At 34.3% G+C, this 20999-nt stretch overlaps 1 protein-coding gene across 2 annotated transcripts in view; it reads left to right on the top strand.

Annotated features, from left to right (window-relative positions):
- PDE3A (phosphodiesterase 3A) overlaps nt 1-15979 on the top strand; it is a 339029-nt gene extending 323050 nt beyond the window's left edge. For both annotated transcript variants that reach the window (XM_072653574.1, XM_072653575.1), the window contains exons 13-16: nt 192-395; nt 1390-1545; nt 9383-9635; nt 14248-15979. In XM_072653574.1, coding sequence (XP_072509675.1) covers nt 192-395; nt 1390-1545; nt 9383-9635; nt 14248-14489 — 855 coding nt within the window. In that variant the 3' untranslated portion in view covers nt 14490-15979. The remainder of the gene's footprint in view (nt 1-191; nt 396-1389; nt 1546-9382; nt 9636-14247) is intronic.
- Nucleotides 15980-20999: the final 5020 nt, after the last annotated feature.

The following is a 20999-nucleotide window of genomic DNA, read 5'->3' as shown; positions in this document are numbered from 1 at the left end:
CATTAAGAATTTGATAAGAATTTCATAATAGGGTATTTATCATGTACTGTCAATTAAAAACATTTATTCATAAGAAAATAATCCATTTCTGAAATCACTGTAAATTACATAATTTTAATACCATTCAATTGCAGCTTATTATTATTCAATTGAGAACTACACACTGTAACTCTTTTTTTCCCCCCTTCTAGGCGGTGCTATATAATGACCGTTCAGTTTTAGAGAATCATCATGCAGCTGCTGCATGGAATCTCTTCATGTCCCAGCCAGAGTATAACTTCTTAGTCAACCTTGACCATGTGGAATTTAAGCATTTCCGTTTCCTTGTCATTGAAGCAATTTTGGCCACTGACCTGAAGAAACATTTCGATTTTGTAGCCAAATTCAATGCCAAGGTAACTAGAATTGTACCAGTCTTCATTTTGTGGTCAGACTCAAAGCTGTCAGAAAAGAAATATATTCATTACCAATATCTATGTGTTGTTTGTGAAAGTAGAGTAATATAGAGGAATTCCAAATAGAGGAGATAAGAATAATTGAGCTACTGTAATGCTGACCATGTAAATATTATATTTGACTCCTTACATGAGTTTCATTGTGTTCTCTAATTCCATAAGAAATATTTCTATGTGGTTTCCTTTGGCTTGCTTGTTTTAATTTGACATTTTAACCTATTTTAAATATCTCTTAAAATATTTGCTATTCAAACATGCTCAAAGACCAAAGATAAACTTTGCTCAACCCAATATAAAGGTCTCAAAAGTTAACTCAAAAAATTTGCATAATTTATCTACATTCCCTGCTAAAAATTATGAATAATACTTTGAAATAATGTTTGCAGAATTTCAACATAATTTCATTAATAGTAACAACATTTAATCAATTGCTCATTATTTTTCCCTTTAAATTTTTTCTACTGTATTCATAACTGAGCAAACAACTAAAAGTATTTTCAATAATCTACTTCCACTGATGTCTTGCTTCACTGCTTTAACATGCTCTGAAACTGACTATCCAGACTCTACAAGGTACAGGCTTACAAATGTTACTGAATTGGAAAGTCTTTAAGCTTAAGTATGGAGATGTACTGTCTATTTGTGCTCCAAGTACTAGTCCCACAACCAGAAGTAGAGTCTCACCACCAGAATCTCATTACCAGAATTTTTTTTTTCCTTTGTGGTAGCCAAACACAAAGATCTTCTAGGAAGTTATGTAGCAAGAGCTCACATCCATGAAATCAAAGGATCTTTTAGTAAGTTTTCTGAGCCATTACATGGTAGAGAATGATCCGCAGATAAAATAGATGCTCAGCAACTGTTGTTCTGTTCTAGAATCTTTCAATATTGCTTCACTGAAGCAAAACAAATTTTCTCTTTATCTTTCATACAGGTGAATGATGATGTTGGCATAGATTGGACTAATGAAAATGATCGTTTATTGGTTTGTCAAATGTGCATAAAGTTGGCTGACATCAATGGACCAGCTAAAAGTAAAGAAATTCATTTACAGTGGACAGATGGTATTGTCAATGAGTTTTATGAACAGGTAATTAACCATAATAAATATTACCATTAGCCTTTCTAATTTTGCAATACTTAACAATGTGCAATGCTTTTGTTAACTGTGCTGTCTTTCCCTTTTCACAGTTTGCTCTGTTGTATATCAGTAGCATTGACAATTGACAACTGATTATGAAGGACAGGTTTTAAGTATTTGTACTTTGTAATTTTTTCACTGAATACTTCAACACTTCTGGTTCAAAACCAGAAGTTTCTAAAGTTCTTCATGTCCTCAGAATGTAATTTGAGTCTGACTAATCTCTTCTTTCTATTTTCTAGCCCATTTTTGTAAGGAGACAGAAATTGCTATTGGAGTCTTGGAGTGTGGAGAAATATATTTTTTTCCCTGTTCTGAGAATAAAGCAATTTACCACTTTCTCAGAAAAAAAAATAATTTTGGCAAAATGTGTAACCCTGACTTCATATTCTAAGTGATAAAGGAGTGTTTGGATCAAAGGAAAGAGTATCAGAATTATTTTAAAATATCTTTTAAAATCAGCAAAGTGTCCTCTTAATCTTGTGTGTGTTCATCCTTCATTACTGAAGAAGACCATGCCATCAGAGAAATGATGACATGACTTGCACTTGACTTTGTATTGAGTGAGGGAGGACTGTGCAGATCACCAGCCTCACTTCTCCTCCAGAGCCATCTGAGTCCAGTGACCAAATATTTATCAAATGACTGGAGATGACCCAGGATGAGGCAATTGGGGTTTAGTGACTTGTCCAAGGTAACACAGCTAGTGAGTGTCAAGTGTCTGAGGTGAGATTTGAACTCAGGTCCTCCTGACTCCTGCACTGGTGCTCTATCCACTGTACCACTTAGCTGCCCCATCCAGGAGTATATATATATTCAGAAGCCACCCTGGCCTACCAAGGATGGATGCTAGCACAGGTTCTTAAATTTGCTTTTCTAGGAAAGGTAGCTATTTAAAGGGTCAAAAATTCTTTTTAATTATGTTCAGAAAATACAAGCAGAGAACATATAAGCAGAGAAATAAAGACCAAAACACAGATCTCTACTGCCTGAATCAAAGCAATATTGCTATATACTTTACATACAACCCTGGATCAAGAGAGCCTTTACATCTGAGTAGTTGGGGGTTCTGAATATATGGCCACTCAGAGCCTCGACTCCCTAGGGAATCACAAGATCCTTCTCCCAAGCGAATCCCCAAAGTAAAATACCTCCCAGGATATATAACAATGACTCCACTCCTGATTGACGCAATCAGTAGACACAAAACTTACATGATTCAGCACAGCTATGAACTATCAGGGTTCAAAGGAGATTGAGACTTTAGATGCTCACAATTTAGCATAAGCCTGGGAAACTGAACTCCAAAAAGGAAACAAAAAAAAAAATCCCATTTTGCTTGCTGTTACAAGGAGACAGAAAGGATCAGTAGAAAGAGCAATGGAGTTAGAGCCAGAAGACCTAGGTTTCAATCCTTCCTCAGTCAGTTATGACCTTTGTGGACTTGAGCAAGTTCTCTCTGGGAATCACTTTCCTTATCTGTAAAATGAATGGGATAGACTAGATGGCTACTGAGCTCCCTTCAAGCTATAGATCTGTGATCCTTTGAATCTACTCCATATCTTCTCATAAATCATCCCACAAGGAGTCAACTCAAAATACTAGGGATGTAGCTCTTGCTGTCTCATATAGTTGCCAATAATGCATGTGAGGTATCCATGAGAAATGCTTCACTTCCTTTTTAACTGGACCACTTTCTTTTTTGGCCTACTTTTTGTAATGACCTACTTTATGCCCCCTTCTAGAGTGGTAATGTGCTGTAGCTTACTCATGTCCACTGTTGTGCTTTTTCGTTATCCTTTAGGTAACCCTCATCTTTAAGTTTATAAATATTGTAATGCTGCATGATTGATAGCCATATAACAGCAGAAGAAATATATTAATGTCGAAAGTGTGGCCTTTGTTTCAAAGAGGAGATTTTGATTTTTTAAAAAAACAAGATGTACTTTCCCAAAAGCAACACATCTGACAGTCAATTACTGGTCCAGTACAGTGTATATCCTAAAGATATGTTCTGGTATATTAACTCTATGGCTTGTCCATCATAGTCTAGAAAACAGATTTCCTTCATCTATTTGCATTTCTACTGTGAATAATTATGGATTTAATTTAGAAAGCTTTGATATGTTCCAGGGCTTGTCGTTATCAGCATAATACCATCAAAAAACTTGTACAGTTTTAAAAACTGGAAGATCTCATGATCTGCTGTAAATCTCTCTAAAATTTTTTCCCTGTTCTAGATGTCTTATATGAAAGTGACAAGCACTTTTGACTAGCGTATATCTCCCTGTTGTGTACCTTGCTTCATAATAATATTGACCTGATTAACAAAATTGTTTCTGTTTCTACATATTTTAAGGAATCTTGTTTGATTTTGACATATGCCTTAGGGGAACTTTGCTGAAAGAAATTCTTAAAAGTTGGCATTTTCTTTTTGGCCGCACCAAATGGTGTTTTTTGTTTGTTTGTTTTGTTTTTCTACTCCACAAACAGTATGCATAATGGGGATTTGTCCTTTTGATTTTTCAATCATATTTGTCATGATAAAGGTGTAGAAGGTTATTTTTGAAAATCTGCCTGTTTCGATTCATAGACATTCTTTTTAAAAAATCATTTCTTTCTTTTGTTTTCATGCAAAATAAATGTTCAAATTAGCCATATCACCAAAAAGCAAGAAAAACAAAGAAAACAAGATAATTATGCTCCAGATTTCATTGAGTTCATCAGTTCTCTTTGTGGAGGTGGTAGCATTTTTTCATCATGGCTCTTTGGAACTGTGTTTGTTCATTGTGTTGATCGTAGAAGCCAAGTATTTCATGGTTGATTACCATTACAAAATTGTTATACACAATGATCCCAGTTCTTACTTCATTTTGTATCTGTTCATGTGTTGTTATTTTTTCTGAAACCACACCCTATCAATAACTGATGGCACAATAGTACTCCCTTACACTTATATACTGCAACTTGTTCAGTCATTCCTCCATTAATGACCACCTTCTCAATTTTTAATTTTTGCCTGTACAAAAAGACCCACTATAACTATTTTTGTACATGTAGATTCTTTTCTTTTTGCTTGGATCTCTTTGAGGTACAGATCTAGTAGTCATATTGCTGGGGTCAAATAGTATGTATGATTTTATAGCTTTGGGGGCATAGTTCCAAATTGTTCTGCTTAATGATTAGACTGGTTCACAGCTTCATCAACAGTTCATTAATGTACCTATTTTCCCTTATCCCTTCTAGCACCCCCTCCAGCAAGGGTGAGATGACACCTCAGAATTGTTTTAATTTGCCTTAAGTCCGTAGGGATTTAGAGTGTATGTCATATTACTATTGATAGCTTTGCTTTCTATTTCTGAAAATGGCCTGTTCATGTCTTTTGATCATTTTTCACTTGGGGAATAGTACTTATTTTTATCAGTTTGACTCAGGTCCTCAAGTATTTGAGAAACAAAACTTTTAACAGAGAAATTTACCCTTAAAATTTCTGATATTACTTCATTGTCTATGATTCCTTTAATTTTTGCTTTTTTTGTCTCAGATGCATGAGTTCTACCCCTGCCTTTTTTAAACTTCAGTTAAAGCATACAAGATTCAGCTCTAGTACTTTATTTTAACTCTGTGTGTGTATGTGTGTGTGTTTCTGTTTCAAGTATGTTTTTTGCAAGCGTATTGTTAGACTCTACCTTCTAACCCATGTTGACATTTGCTTCCATTTTGTGGGTGAGCTTATCCCATTAACATTTAGTTATAATTACTGTGTATGTTCTCTTCATCCTATTTTCCTCCTTTCATTCTTCTCTTTCTCTTTTTATAAACTATCCCTCTTCAAACATCTGTTGTACTTCTTACCACTGCCTCCCTTAATCAGGTCTCCCATATATTTTATTCCCTTCCCCTCTTATTTCCCTATTTGGTAAAAATAGATTTCTATACCCAACTGTGTGTGTGTGTGTGTGTGTGTGTGTGTGTGTGTGTGTATTCTTCCATCTTAAACCAATTCTGATGACAGTGAGGTTCAAGCATTACCCTCATTTTAAAAAGTATCCCTCTTTCCCTCTCCACTATAAAGATTTTTCCTTGCATATCTCTGTTAGTGAGAAAGTGAACTTTTTAAACCTCTTTTTCCATTTAGCCAACTCTACTTTTTGAGGAGTTCTTTTCCTCAGTGAATTTTGTACTTCCTTTTCCATTTGACCTATTTTGCTAATTTTTCCTCCTTTACCATCTGGCAAATTCTGGTGTTTTTAAGGTGTTATTTTCTTCAATATTTTCTGTGCCTCTTTTACCAGTCTTTAATTTTTTTTGACATCACTCTCATTTCTTTTCCCAACATTTCTCCTACCACTCTTATCCTTTTCTTTAATTTTTGTCAAAATTCTTGTTGGACTTCAATCCAATTAGCATTTTACTTTGAGGCTTTGGTTGTAGCTCTTTTCCATATTCTTTTCTTCTTATGAGTTTATCACAGTAGCTTGTCATGGTCAGGTTCTTTTGTTGTTGTTATTGTTCTTATTGTTTGCTCATTTTTTCCAGACTATTTCTTGATTTTGAATGTCATGTCGAAGTTGAGTTCTGGGGTAGGGAGGCCCTGTCCCAAGCTTTTTCATGCTGCTGTTTTCAGGTGTGGTTCTGGGGAATCTACAAGTTTTCAGTGCTTCAAAGGTGGTATGATATGAGGAGTGGAGACTGCTCTCCTGGTGTGTGCTCTTGTCCCTTGTAGCCATAAGCATTAGCATTACTCTTAGCCCTGGAACTGTGATCAGGTTGCCTGCTCTCCAACAGCAACAAGGAACTGAGACTAGACTACCTGCTCCCTTAATGGTCACCATCACTTCTCTTTGCAACTGTGACCCAGAACTGAGTATAGTCAATAAATTTGCTAGTCATTTTCAGCTTCACCTAGTGCCAGCAAAGGGTTCCCTGTTATCTTTTTGTGACCAGTTGTCCCACCCTGTGCCCTCTCTGGATTGAGAGCTCTCAAAGCTGTTGCTGTTGCAGCTGCTATTGCAGACACCTATAAGATCTACAGATGGTATTGTTACTAAGTGGACTAACTACCACCGTGATGTTACAGGCTTCTCATGCTGTCTTCCTAAGTTGTTTCAGGCCCCAAAAGAGTCTCACTCTAACCTTTTGATGGTTCTCCTCTAAAATTTGATTTTAAAGTGCTTTGGAAGGTTGCTTTGTGTGACTGCCTTTAATTCACCATCTTCATTCCACTCTGCCTTCATATACTTTCAATAAGGATTTCTTGATGTGTTTATAGATTATTTTCATTAAAAAAAACTTCTATTGACATGAAAAAGGGGACCTATACATGAAAAAAACTCATACAACTATAATATTCTCTTATTCACCATCTATTTTCTAACAATTAGATCTGAGCTTTTTTTATACCTTTGGGATCCTTATGTCATTTAAGTACCTTGAAATATTTCAACTCCCTCAAGATTATATCCCAGCCAAAATAGACCTCCTTTATATCTGCCAAGATATTCCACCTGCTCTTCCCATCATTATTTTATTTAATACTTTATCTAGTTCCTCATATAGAATTTTGGAGAACATGGAGTCACAGCCCAGATGCCATTGCTCTGATGTTCATGACAATAAAAAGAAATTGTTATTAAAAAGAAAAAAAATATATGCTTTCTCCATTCTGTTTTCTGCTTTTTTTCAGTTTTATCATTAAATACTTTTAGAGAGATTTTGCTTTGTAGAATCTCCTGCCAAGCTTTCTTGATGAATGTTTTTTTCCACCATGACCTGTAAAATTTTTGAGACAATATTACTCATAATCTTCAAAAAAAATTTATACAGTAAACTATTGTTAATTTTGAAAGACATCTTTCTGTTTAGCAGTATTATTAAGGTGACTAACTTTCATCAGTTAAACTCCTTCAGGAAACAGTAATAGTTGATTTTGCTGTCTTGTCTTTTATCATTTACCCATTTTCTACCATCAATCCATTTAAAAGGTTAGGTTAGTCTTCTATAAACTGTGCTCCATCATTCCTTGTCATTTTTATCATTTCCTCCAGTTTTATATTGATCTTGTTCTTTGATCGAACAAGTCATTGGACTGGCTATACACAGACTACAGATTTGGAAATGACTCACAGGGAACCAGTTTGTCTGTTAAAAATATAGTAAATTTCAATTTTTAGGACGTTTTTTAATGTAGCCTTTTTGAGTGTCTCCATTTCTCTTTGCAAAGAAAATATTTGTCACACATCATAAAGCTCTTAGCGTATATTGTGTGTGTGTGTGTGTGTGTGTAAATGTAACTTCTGGATTATTTGCATGCTTTTGATTTTTCTAATTTCTTATTGCTTATCCATTTTCCAACTTTGTTTTGGCCATTTTCTCCCATATCCCCCTTTCTGCTGAAGTGACCAAGTATTAATTTTTTTCCCATTTAATTGGAAAGATTATATTAAGCTCTTTTTACATTTTTTTGCTCCCTCATCTTCTACAACAAATATTGGTATATGAACCAAAATTATTTTCACAGCAGTTTTCTTGCCAATTATTATTGAGTCCTGAAATATCAAAAGACCATTTTCCCTGAAATTGTTTCTTGTTCCTTGTAGACTGTAAATGAAACTAGAATCCAGAAAGAGGTTGCAGCTAAATAATATAACTCACAAGTTTTCCTTTGAGTTGCAAAAGAGCTGATGGAATTGATCTAGTCATATAACTAAAAACAATCCTCAAATGAAATTATATGTCTAGAGTTACTAATATTCATTATTCTTCACCTCTTTGCCGCATTTGAAGCCATTGATATTCTCTACTCAGACATACTCCGCTTGTTATTTCTATTATACTGTTCTTTCCTAATTCTCCTGCCTCCTGTCTGGCAATTCCTTCCTAATCACATTTGCTGAATCATCATTAGTGTCTCTCCCCTCACTCCAACCACCCTTATTTATTATGAGCATATCAAGATTCTGTCTTCAGACTTCTGTTATCTCTCTGAACATTCTCTCAGTGATCTCATCAGATCACCTGGGTTCATCAATCACCTCTAAGTAAACAATTTATAGATCTATATATCCAGTCCCAGGCTCTTCTGAACTTCAGGTCCACATGAACACTTGGCTATTGCATATTTACTTTTGAGTGCCCTGTAATCATCTCAAAATTAAAATGTCCAAAATGGAAATTACTATCTTTCCTTCAAAAGCCCCCATTCCTCCCAAGTTCCTTATTATCAAGAACATCACCCACTCAGGTTTTCATCTTCAATAAATTTTCTGTTTTCCTTATTCCCATAACAAATCAGCTGCCAACCCCTGTTAATTCTGCTTTCACAATATACCTTGCTTGCATCCACCTCCTCTGCTCTCATGGATTCAGTAATCTAATTCATAAATCCATCACTTAATCCCTGAATATTACAATAACCTTTTACTTTGTCAACTGGATCCCATTGCGCCTCTCCCCAATCTAGTTTCAACACAATTGTAAAATTTTGAACTTTATTGTTCCAATTCTTCTTCACACCTCTATTTAATTCAGAAAGTGTATGCTCTGTTCCATTAAAAAATTGTTAATATTGATAATAATCAAGGATTAATAGTTGAAATTAAGTACTAGAACATAATGCTTTTGAAAATGGACCAGGTTTAAAAAATAATCTTGGTTGACTTAAGTAGACAGCTTTGGAGTATAATTAAAATATTATTTCTTACATATTTACTTGACTTCATTTCAATTGCCCCTTTTCACTTAACTGTTTCCCTGTAGAAGATTAATGAGGTATTCTAATTTCTAGGGTGATGAAGAGGCCAGCCTTGGGCTTCCCATAAGCCCTTTTATGGACCGTTCTGCTCCTCAGTTGGCAAATCTTCAGGAATCTTTCATCTCTCATATTGTGGGGCCATTATGCAACAGCTATGACTCTGCAGGACTGATGCCTGGGAAATGGGTGGAAGACAGTGATGAATCAGAGGGAGACACTGATGACCGGGAAGAAGTAGAACAACCAGCAACTGAAGAGGAAACTTGTGACAATGCTGAATCCACAGGTGAGTTAGGCATCTGTTCACATTTATATTTTCCTCAAAAGCAATTCACACAACTGGAATCAAAGCATCAGCTTCTCAGTTACTAAATATTCTAGCTTAAACATAAGCATCTCTTTTGGGTTTGCTTCCAGATACTCCTACCCAAACAATGATGGCAGATGAGATTTACTTTGAATTCTAGAGCATGTATAATATGTGATGATAATAATAATAATAGGGAGAATTTTTTACAACACGACTAATGTGAAAGTAGGTTCAGTATGAATGTATATAGAGCCTATATCAAATACACCATCCTGTGATGGGGGCAGGGTAGTGATGGGGAGAAAATTTGGAACTCAAAATCTTGTGGAAGTGAATGATGAAAACTGAAATTAAAAGTAAAAATAATAATAGGAAAATAGAAGGGAATAAACATTCATATACTGCCACTCTGTGCCAAGTATTTTACAAATATTATCTCATTTGGTCCTTACAGCAACCCTGGAAGGAGATGATATTATTATGCCCATTTTTATATTTGGGCAAACTGAGACAAAAAGAGGTTAAGTGACTTGCCCAGGGTCACACAGCTAATAAATGTCTGTGATTAGATTTAAACTCAGTCCTTCCTGACTCCAGGCCCACTGTTTATCCGTTATACTACCTAGCTGTCTAATAATCAGTCATTTTATCAATAAGCATTTTGTAAGACCTCACCATTTGTCACGCACTAAGCTAAGTGATGGGGGGGATATAAAGAGAGGCAAAAGATAGTCTCTTCCCCTAAGGAATTTACAATCTGATTGGAAAAATATACAAAGAAACAAATATATGCAATCAAGCTATATACCAGATAAATAGAAGCTAATTAACAGAGGGAAGGCACTAAAAATGAGTGATTAGAAAAGGCTTCCCAACTTATTATAATGTCTATATACTATAAATCATAAACATAAGTATATATTTATGGCAGTTAAGGTAGATACATAACTACCTGACACAAAACAATAAATTTGAAATAATTTCAATATCCCTCTTTCACATAAAAAAAAAAAACCTGTTCTCTGATTCAGAAAGAAATGTTTTCTTAATATTTTTTGTCACTTTGGTTCTGCATCTTTGTACAAAGGTAGCCATCTATAAATAAGAGTTGGGGTCTATCCTGTAGTATTTCATCTTTCTTAAACATGAAATTCTGCATTTTCCTCCTCTAGAAGCTAAAGTTTAAAATTTTAGTGAATGAAGAAATAACACTGGGGTCAAAGAAACTTCCATATTCTGGTCAACTTTCCTCAATTGCCTACTTTTATTTCATGTTCCCTTGTGATATTGCCTGTCTGTGTAAACTGCCATATTTCATACCTTTTCTAGGACTCATCAGAAAGCATCAGTGAGTAGTCTCTCCTTCTAAGAAAATAATATCAAGGGAATATTTCACCTACTCTACCTAAACTCCAAAAGCCAGATTTTCCTACTTTTCCCACACTTAACCCAATAAATCATTAGAGCCTACTGTCTCTACACTGACTTTTTACATGTCCTGTTTCTGTGACAATAGTTGCTTTATGATCTCTTCAGAAATGAAGAACATTTTGCCTCAATAGATTTAAAGAAAATTTTTATGACCATAAATTACAGTTGCGCTGCTGATCTTTATCCGGAGAAGAGTGCTCCAAACCAATGAAATCATTCACGAAGACTGAAGGAGAGGGAACATCAGATAGTTGAGAGCACAGGCCTTTGAATCAAAAGACTTGGTTTCAAAATTGCCATAGCCATGTGATGCCTGTCCACAAGTTTTTTCCCTTTTGCAAGTCTCAGTTTTCTCCTTTATAAAAAAGGATAATAATTCTTACAGTATTTGCTTCTTGGAGACAGTAAATAAAGTACACTATAAATGTGAAATTTCCTACCTCCTAGCATAATACATCACAAATAGTAGATGCTTAATAAATTCCTGTTGAAAGCAATTAAGGAATTAGTGAAATATGCTGTCTTTCAACTCTCCTTCTGCTTCAGAATTTAGACATAATTCATTCAGAAAATATGCACCCTGGTTCATTTTGGTAATCTGGATTTTTTATAGATTCCATAACCATCCCCATTCCTATTAGTGGAGAGCACATTTTTGGAGCATTTCATTACATCCAAGAAAACTATGAAAATAGTTAATGGGATCTAGCCATGTAGGTATGGATCTTTGAAGGCTATGTAGCTCAAGCCCTTTACTTTATAGATAAAGCAACTGAGACCTTGGGAATGACTTTGCTAAGGATTCCGAAGTGACTGTTGCCCTTTATTTAATTACTTTATTCTTTCTCTTATTTCAGATTTAGTATTGACTTTAATTAAAAATAATTTGATCCAGCCTACTATTTGGATTCAAGTACAACTGCAAACCTCAAATATGCTCTGGTATCTACTGAGGTTTAAAAAATTTGAATGTTTCCCAGGAAACACAAGATTAATATGCCATTCTGAGGAAAGAGAGACTTTTATTAATTCTCATAATTAAATCTGAAAGATTTCTGCAGGGGCCTAAGAACTTTCTAATGAAGCACTAAGCAGGGTTTAGGCCTGCAATATTGAAAAGCTCTTTGTTCACAGTTCAGAAGCTTCCAGTATTGAATAATTTGGCCCTTTGGACCACCTGCAGACTTAAATCCATGCACACTTTGGAGGTACAAACATTCTTGTATATCACCTTATTAAGTAAAATTTACAGAAAGGTTTATTGCTGAAATTTTATATCAATAACAAGGAAACCATTCCTTTCTAAGTATGCTTCATGGAAAAAGAAAGAACATTTGGGCTTTGTGCTAATAAATTAATCATCAGAAATGTATTTCCTAAACATTAATAGATCAAATTGTTATGCTTAGCAGCCGAATGTGTCCTAAAGTTATGATATATGTGTGGGTGGATAATTTACTTTTATTCTTTCTTTAACTGGAGAATGATCTGAATTTAGCTATACTATATTAGTCCAGATATTAACCACCTCTAAGTACAGACCACAGGCTAAACAAGAAATCACTTTAAAAAGAAAACACACACATCCATGGAAAAATAGCATTCATTATGTGCCACAACTCAGGTGTTATTCAAATCAGATTAGAGATGAGAGGATGTAAACACTATTCAGGCCAATATATACAATTGGGTACTTCATAATATAATAAAATTAATTGAAGGATAGCATGGAAATATAGCTTTCTGATCTGTAAAGGTTTTTAGAGATCTAGCCTAACCCCTTCAATTTACAAATGAGGAAACAGGGGTACCCAGAAAAGGAAAGTGACTCAGAAGCTCTCTCTCCTGTACAATTCTCTTGTTTTTTCTTTTTCTGTGACCTGCACATATCAATGGTTTCTTAGAAAGATTTAATGGACTTAGTGCCTTTCCTAATTGATTATGAGTCTTTCCTCCATGAAAAATTTGCCTTGTAAACGCTAGAACTAGCAAGACATTTGATCTCAATTGATTGTTTGGTTGATTACTGTCAATCAGTTAGCAATTATTGAACACTGACTATGTACTGGACCAGGGGTGGAGAACCTATGGCCTTGAGGCCATATGTGGCCTTCTAGGCCCTCAAGTGTGACTCTATGACTATGATGAGTTTTGCACTAGAGTGGCTGAAGTTTGAAAGGAAAGAAGGGAGCACATCTAAGACGTATTATGAAGATGGAAACAATAGGACAGGACAACTGATTGGATGGGGGATGGTAGTATGAGGAGTCAAAGATGACACTTAGGTTGCAAGCCCAGGAGATTGGGAGGATAGTGAAATTAGGAAGGTTGGAAGTTTTGGGGGAGTGGGGTAGAGAACGAAGGTTATGAATTCAATTCCAGACGTGTTTAGCTTATAATATCTGAAGGATATTCTCTTTACTAAAACTTAAGAACCCAGATTCCTATTATTGTCATTCTAGTAACTTTCACTTGTATTATTTATTATAGTTTCTTCATTAAATAAGAATTTCTTGTCCCATTTTTACAATATATAAGCCATATGTAATTCTCATATTTATAATGTGGAACTGGGGAAGAGAGTCTAAAAGAGAAAGTGTTCTCATATTCGGTAGAGTTTGAATATAAGAGTCGTAAACTAAAACACACCACGGTAACTAAAATAAGCATTTGGCTGTCAATTACTGTTATTTAAAGTATTCTGGTCAATTTGAAAAGAGTGGCATGACTACATATTTGGAAATATAAATAAGGCACTGATTACAGGTTTTACAATGATCTGTTCAAATGCAATTGGAGTAAAAGATATCTACCTCATTAAGCCACATTTTAAAGATAGCCAGGTTTATTAAACTGAACTTAATTATATTTCCTAATGGGTACATAGAAAATGTCCTCTTTAATATTTCTGTACAGAAACTTACAAACCAATGTGCATAAAATGTACCAAATTTCAAATATTCACATATTTGAATTTCATAACTAGGTCACAGTCCCCAAAAGGAATGTTCTCTTCTGTAGCTGAAACATGCAAAACTGAGTTAAGTATGAAAAAATACATGTAACGAGATAATACTAAAAATCTTGTCAACAAGCTTGATAATGAATATTATGTTTAATCTTCTCCAAACCCAAAATTGGTCTTAATATTTTACAGGACAGCAGAAGTTCAAAAGGAGGAAAATCTACTGCCAAATAACTCAGCACCTCCTTCAAAACCACAAAATGTGGAAGAAAGTCATTGAAGATGAACAGCGACTAGGCAGTGGGATGGAAAAGCTAAGTCTAGAAAAATCCACTCTGCATCAATCCTCAGAGCAAATACAGGCAATTCAGGAAGAAGAGGAAGAAAAAAGGAAACCCAAAGGAGAGAACACAACTACAGATCTGACCCAATGACAATTCACCAAGCATTACTTTAAGCCAGACTGACTTGTGCACAGACTCCTTGCAAGCCAGCACAACATTTAGACACAACACTGTAGAAATGTGGGATAACACACCAATGGCTGTTTCACTTGGAATGTTTTTGTCAAGATTTTGTGTTTTGTTTGTGTTTGTGTTTTTTTTTGGTTTCACTTTTTTTTTTCAGTGAGGTACATTGCTTAAACTCATGCTCAGAGAAGCTTTCTCACTGCAACACTGGCTTCCACAATTTTTTTTTTATTTAAGGAAGAAATATATGCATCTGTGTGTTTGAACACACACATGCAACACCCAGACACAGACACACATATATTCACACAGAGCCAGAGTTATTGTCTGTACACTTCTGCGACATTCATATAAAATATATAATGGTCACTATTATAGTGCAAGTCATAAAAGGGAATTGTGCTACATGATACATTTGTGTGTGCAGGTACACATATGCGTGCATGGGGGAGTAAGAGTTGGGAAGGGGTGTGCTTGAGTGTGTGTGTAGGGGAGAGAGAGTGATCACTGAGACTTTAGTAGATTAGCTATAGCACATGATTCAGCACATGTGAACAAACATAAGGCGCCAGTATTAAGAAAGTTACATCTGCAGTGATGGAAAGCAGAATCTATAATAGATGTTCTCTTTTGAGAGGCAATAAAATCTCCCCTTGTGGTAGAAGGTACATTCACTGCTGTCTTCTTGCCAGGGTCACGTGACTTGGCAATATTGCTCTCGCACCTTTTAGAGGCATGCTATGACCAACCTCAAATCCATGGGAGCACAGGTGCTTTACATAGAGTTAGCCAAATGAACATAGGAAAAATAGGGGTGCATGCAAGGGTTAAGGTGACAGATGAGGGCAACATAGCATTTTTATTATTTAAGGAAGGACCTTATCTAATTATCTAATCAGGTTACTATTCTAGCCAGATGTAAAAGAAGGGTGGGCAAGACAGTAGGCTAGATAATAAATTACATCCTTGCAATTATTCTCCTATGACTTCCATATTTCTTGTAAAAGATACACATTTTTTAAATGTCCTTTAGGACACAGCTATAGAAGAATGTAACTCTTCTAACTGGTTACACGGTATTTTCAAATTACAATGGAATATTTATGTCTCAGTAACTAATAAAGATTGGCTTATTAGAGGGGCCAGTGATAACTGCAACTACCCAGCATTGAAGAGTAGCATTACACCTGCTGTGTGATATGGGTTACCTAGCTTCAGTTTCCAGGGCTTTGGGTACACCATTGTGTTATTTTTAACAGAGAAGGAAATTGTGTAGACATTGGACCTGATATCAAGAGTTGTTTTTTGTTGTTGTTGTTTCCACACTTGTTTATGCTGTGAGCCAAACCCCTTTTTAAAATTGATACTCACTTTCGATATATTTTATTTCATAAAATATTATATTTGTCAATAATTAGTTGTTATGGTGTAAATATAAAGAATTTTTTTGGTCCTGTAGATAGTGTACTCTTAAAAACAAAAGGGGAAAAAGGGACACATTTTTATAAAGTTATTTTTTTATCACCAGTTTTATACATTGCAGCCATCTCCAACCCCAGCGATAAAGTTGTGCATAGTTAGCATAGAGCCCTGTGGCCACATGCTGATCTTTATATTCAGATTTAGGATCAAAGATGTGAGAAATTTATGCCAGCTATACTGATATTCATTGAAAATATGCCAGTAATTTTTGCCCACTAATTAGCTTTCTATATTTTCTAAGAAGACAACAGTTAGGTCAACTCATATAAAGGGTAATTTTGCTAAGTCCCTGTCTTCTATCATTTTTTTGTTTATCACATAATACTTTCTGTGGACCTGCTGACAATGCAAAAAAAAAAGAAATAGAATTTGTTTTCTTATAAATACATTTACTTGTCTTTTCTTTTCCCATTATTCAATGAAGCAAATATTTGCATAAAATATCTTCATTTCTCATAAACAGATCTTTTCTCTTCAATCAAAGATTTTGCAATAATGAAAGGTGTTTCTGTAAATAGGCAATGAAATAAATAGCAGAAAATACTGCTTCTAAACTATTTTCAGATTATGAGAGGGAGAATAGAAGAAAACAGATGTGAAGCAAATATTTATCTAAAGCACTAGAATAGATTTCAAGTATCTTTCAGTATTTTCCTTTTTTAATTATGAACATGTCTTTACTATTGAAGTGTACTGTTTTGATTCTCCTTGACATGATGGCTAAATGACTTTATTTTTTCACAAATTATTCTGAATCCAATACACTTCTTACAGGGACTTGAATCATTTAATGTTCAGGTAGATTTTTTAAAATGTGGTTTCCCAGCCATTACTTCTGATACTCTATGAAAATTGACTTTTTGAGTCTGTTTTCTAAACTGAAAATAAACTCAGCCTGTATAGTCTAGGAAAGTAGTACATTGGGCAAATAGGCAGGGAGATGGTCTTACCAAAAGTACATAGTTGCTTTTTAATAAAAGTTAGAAATATCAGATGGCCAAGCAATTGTCTTTATCTTCCAGTGCCTATGTACTTAGAAAGTTCATTAATGATGGGAAGGTATAATGATAAAAAGGGATTGGAAATAGTCCTTCTCCAAATTTTATTCTTTAGATATAAGCAGAGTAATTCTATTCAGAAGTTATATTGAAAGAAAAACAATTCTTTAACAAAGGAAGAAGTTGGTTGGGAAATATAGTATGTACCAATATATCCATGATGGTTTTCAAGGAATTCCAGATTTGGTCTTAGGGATATTGTTTAATATCTTCTTTTAGTGACAAAGCAATACTGATGTGCATTTTCTCTTCCCTCAGCTATTTCCTATGGCGCCAGTATATCTACTGCAATTGATTCTGTTTTTATAAGGATCTATTTGTAGGTATGGTTAGACAAACTCAGGTCTTATTAATGAAGGGATTTCTAATCAGCTTAATTAAAAAAGTTCATTCTATATATAAACTCTAAAAAAAAGAAACAGATTAAATTGTTAATAATTGATTGCTTTAAACTGAGTAAAAATAAAATCACTTCCAGGGTGCTATTAGGACCTCTTTTCAATCACTATCTACTGTAATTGATCCAGGTGAATGAGGTCTTTTGGGACCTTTAGAAAGTGGTTTCTACCATGAAACAATTATAAAAAAAATTTCCCATGACTAGAATTTCAACTATATACACAATCTTTTTGTTTATTTTTATAATGTATAAACATGATTTTGTTATTAGTAAAAGATGAAGATATTAACTTTGTTCAGAAATTTATATATGTCAGTCTTCATCAGAGAAGAGCAAATATCCAACATCAGGCAGCAAAAATTGTATACTCTTTTTTGAGTGAACATTGTTTGATTCTTGTTATCTTTAATTTGTTATCCTAGACTTACCGCCCTCCCCAGCCAAGAGCCTTGACAGTGAAGTCATGTTCAAAAAAAAAAAAAAGAGTTGTATTTCATCTACAGTGTTCATATTGAAACCCAGAAATATAAAATGTTGGTTTGAAATTATTCTATGTAACATATGCCTTATAATGAAATTTCACTATATTCCTATATGTCCCCATTGTCTTAGCCTTAAACATCCATTTCAGTGTACAAGTTATGCTGGGGGGATGAGATCTAATACCTGTTTAAATAATAATTTAAAAAAGAAATTTAAATATTTTCTAAGTAATAAATTTATACAAATTTTCATTCTAAATAAAGGTTAAGGTTTGAAATGATTAACAAATAGAGACTTTGATTGTTATGTAGTCAACTCTCAATTATCCATATTACGGGAGAGAAGGAAATAGTAAAAATCCAAAAGAAAAATTACATTTGGTTTCAGAAAATGCTGTATGTTTAATTTTAGATATTTATATCCAGTGTTTGCAGAATTCACATTATTTCAAACAATGATGAAAATAAGCTGTAAAATTCTGATTGTCTTGAATCTACATTCTGCCCCTTCTACAATTCATTTGCTGATTTCCACTCCATTATGAGAGAGGATATCATTGATGCAATTGGCTCAAGAAAATAGTTTAGAACATATTTTTGTGAATGTATTAATTTATTTCTGTGTTAGAGTAAGGCACATTTTTTATTACAATAAAGTATTTTATTATACAGCATGGATGAAAATATCCATAATGATTTGAAGGTAGGTGGACACACCTTCAGATAGTTGAGGATTGACTACATTCTGAAATGAAATTGTGCTTCTTTTGTCTGTCTTTTCTTAATGAATCTATTATCAATTATTATCAAATAAGTTCAAGTCACCAGACCTGGACAAACTACTTCCCAGAGTACTGAAAAAAAAAAAACAGATGGAGTGTGATTGCTGAACCATAGCCAATAATTGAACCATCATGGAAAATGGGAGAAGTGTCACATATTGAAGGACTAAAGTTATTCTGCCTTTCAAAAGGAGGAAAAAGAGTGGCGTCTACAAACTATAAGCTCAACTTTGAAACCTGGAAAAATTCTAGAACATCTAAAAAACATCTAACACTCTAGTGAACATCTAGAAAAGAAAGGTGATTACAGAGAACCAGCCAAAATGGTTCCATCAAAAAGAGATCATGCCAGATTAATTTCATTTCCCTTGAAAGTGTTTATTAGATTTATAGATGATGGAAATAGTAGAGAGATAGTTATTTTTGATATATTTAAAACATTTGGAAAAAGGGTCACTTGCTAATCTTGTGAACAAGACGAAAATATTTGGGATACACCTGGTTGATGAGATGAGAACTGGGTTACAGAGTACTCTTTAATAGTGTAATATCATGTTAGAAGGAAGTTGCCAGTGGAGCTCCCTAGAAATTCTTGTATAGTTTTGCCTTTTTTGAAATAGGTGAAACTCCTGCCAAATTTACAGACAACTAAAATCCTAACATGCCAGGTGACAGGACCCCAGATCATCTCAATAGGTTACATTGTTGAATTAAATTTAATAAGATGAGATTTAATTAGGTTAATGTTTTAGACTTAACCTCAAAAAATGAATTTCACAAATATAAGTTGGGGGAGGGATGGCAAGAAAGGAGTGCATCTGAAAAATTTGGGGATTTTTTTATTAGCTGGAGTCTTAATAAGAATCAACAGTGTAATATGGCAGCCAAAATAACATTTTCCTTGAGAAACAGTGCCCATAGTTAGGGCTGATATGCTATGTACCTGCACATCACCCTTGTTAAATTGCTTTCAGAGCATTATATTTAATTCCAATTACTACATCTCAGGAAAGACAATGAAAAACACCCCAAAGAGGACAGACAAAGATAATAAAAGGCTGAAAGATCATATTGTTTGAAGGAAATAGAAGCCGAAGAGAAGGCATGGGGGTGGAATGGAGAGGTCATGTTGATATCATCATGAAGGGCTCTAATATGGAAAAGGAATTGAATTTTTTTTTTTTGGCTTGGCCCCAGAGAACAAAATTAGGATCAATGAGTAGAAGTTGCAAGGCAGGTAGTTTGGACTTCATGTAAGGAAAATTTGATGAAAATTATAGCTATTCAAAGGTAGAAAGCAATACTTTACACAGTAATGGGTTCCCCCTTCCTAGAGATCTTAAAGGGAAGACAGCCATTTCATTGCTGTGTCATGGATTGGATTCTTATTTAAGCGTGGGTTGGGTTAGATGATTCTCAGCATCTCTTCCAACATTAATATGCTATGATAATGATATCTGTTTTTATTAATTCTATGAACCACTATTTATTTTTGTTCTGCTGAAGAGAAGTGGCCACCTCTTTTTTTGTTTTTTGGGGATTTTTTTTAAAGCATTTTATTCTCCTGATAACATTTTGTTCATTGTCTTTCTAGGCAAAGTTTATTGGTAAATCTAGTGATTTGTTGTCAGCATTGGGTCACCTGAATCTCCCTTCTTTTCCACTTTGCAGCTATGAAAGCACTGTTTGTCTTGGGTAATTCCTTTTGTAGCCTAGTGAAGAAGTAATCATAACTTTTGGAGTTCAAGACTATTATTATATTAATTATCTCTTTGGCATCAAGTGTCCACAAATGATATCATAGGATTTTAAGAAGAAATTATTCCAATTTTAATTGCTATGCTCATTTTTTTTTTAATTCCGAAGAATGAACTTAGACTATTTGGTAAATTTTGGAAACTCTAATAAGTGAAATTATATTTTTTATGTTGCTTAAAGGAATTAAAACTGAAATATTCATGAGAAATTTTGCATTAATAATTTGAGTTAACTTGGTATAGCACTTTCTAGTCGATACTTGGGTCATTTTATTTGATGTGGCTAATTGCATAAAGTTTGTGTTGGTAGCCCAACAAATTTCATTATGAGGGTGAAAAGAATGCTAAGCAAATGTAGTATGACTTTTTTATCTTACCTCTAATTTTGCCAAAGAAATCATTCTAGCTATATGTTAAAGCTAGAATTAAAAAAGTAAATTGAGAATTGAGTACTACACATGATTGAAATCGGTGCAGTATGGATGAGGAACTGATGAGGATTCCCAAGGCCTT

Source organism: Notamacropus eugenii, chromosome 3 (genome assembly GCF_028372415.1).
Source record: "Notamacropus eugenii isolate mMacEug1 chromosome 3, mMacEug1.pri_v2, whole genome shotgun sequence".
Taxonomy (NCBI): domain Eukaryota; kingdom Metazoa; phylum Chordata; class Mammalia; order Diprotodontia; family Macropodidae; genus Notamacropus; species Notamacropus eugenii.
The sequence above is the reverse complement of the archived record's forward strand: the minus strand, read 5'-3'. Positions and strand labels throughout refer to the sequence as shown.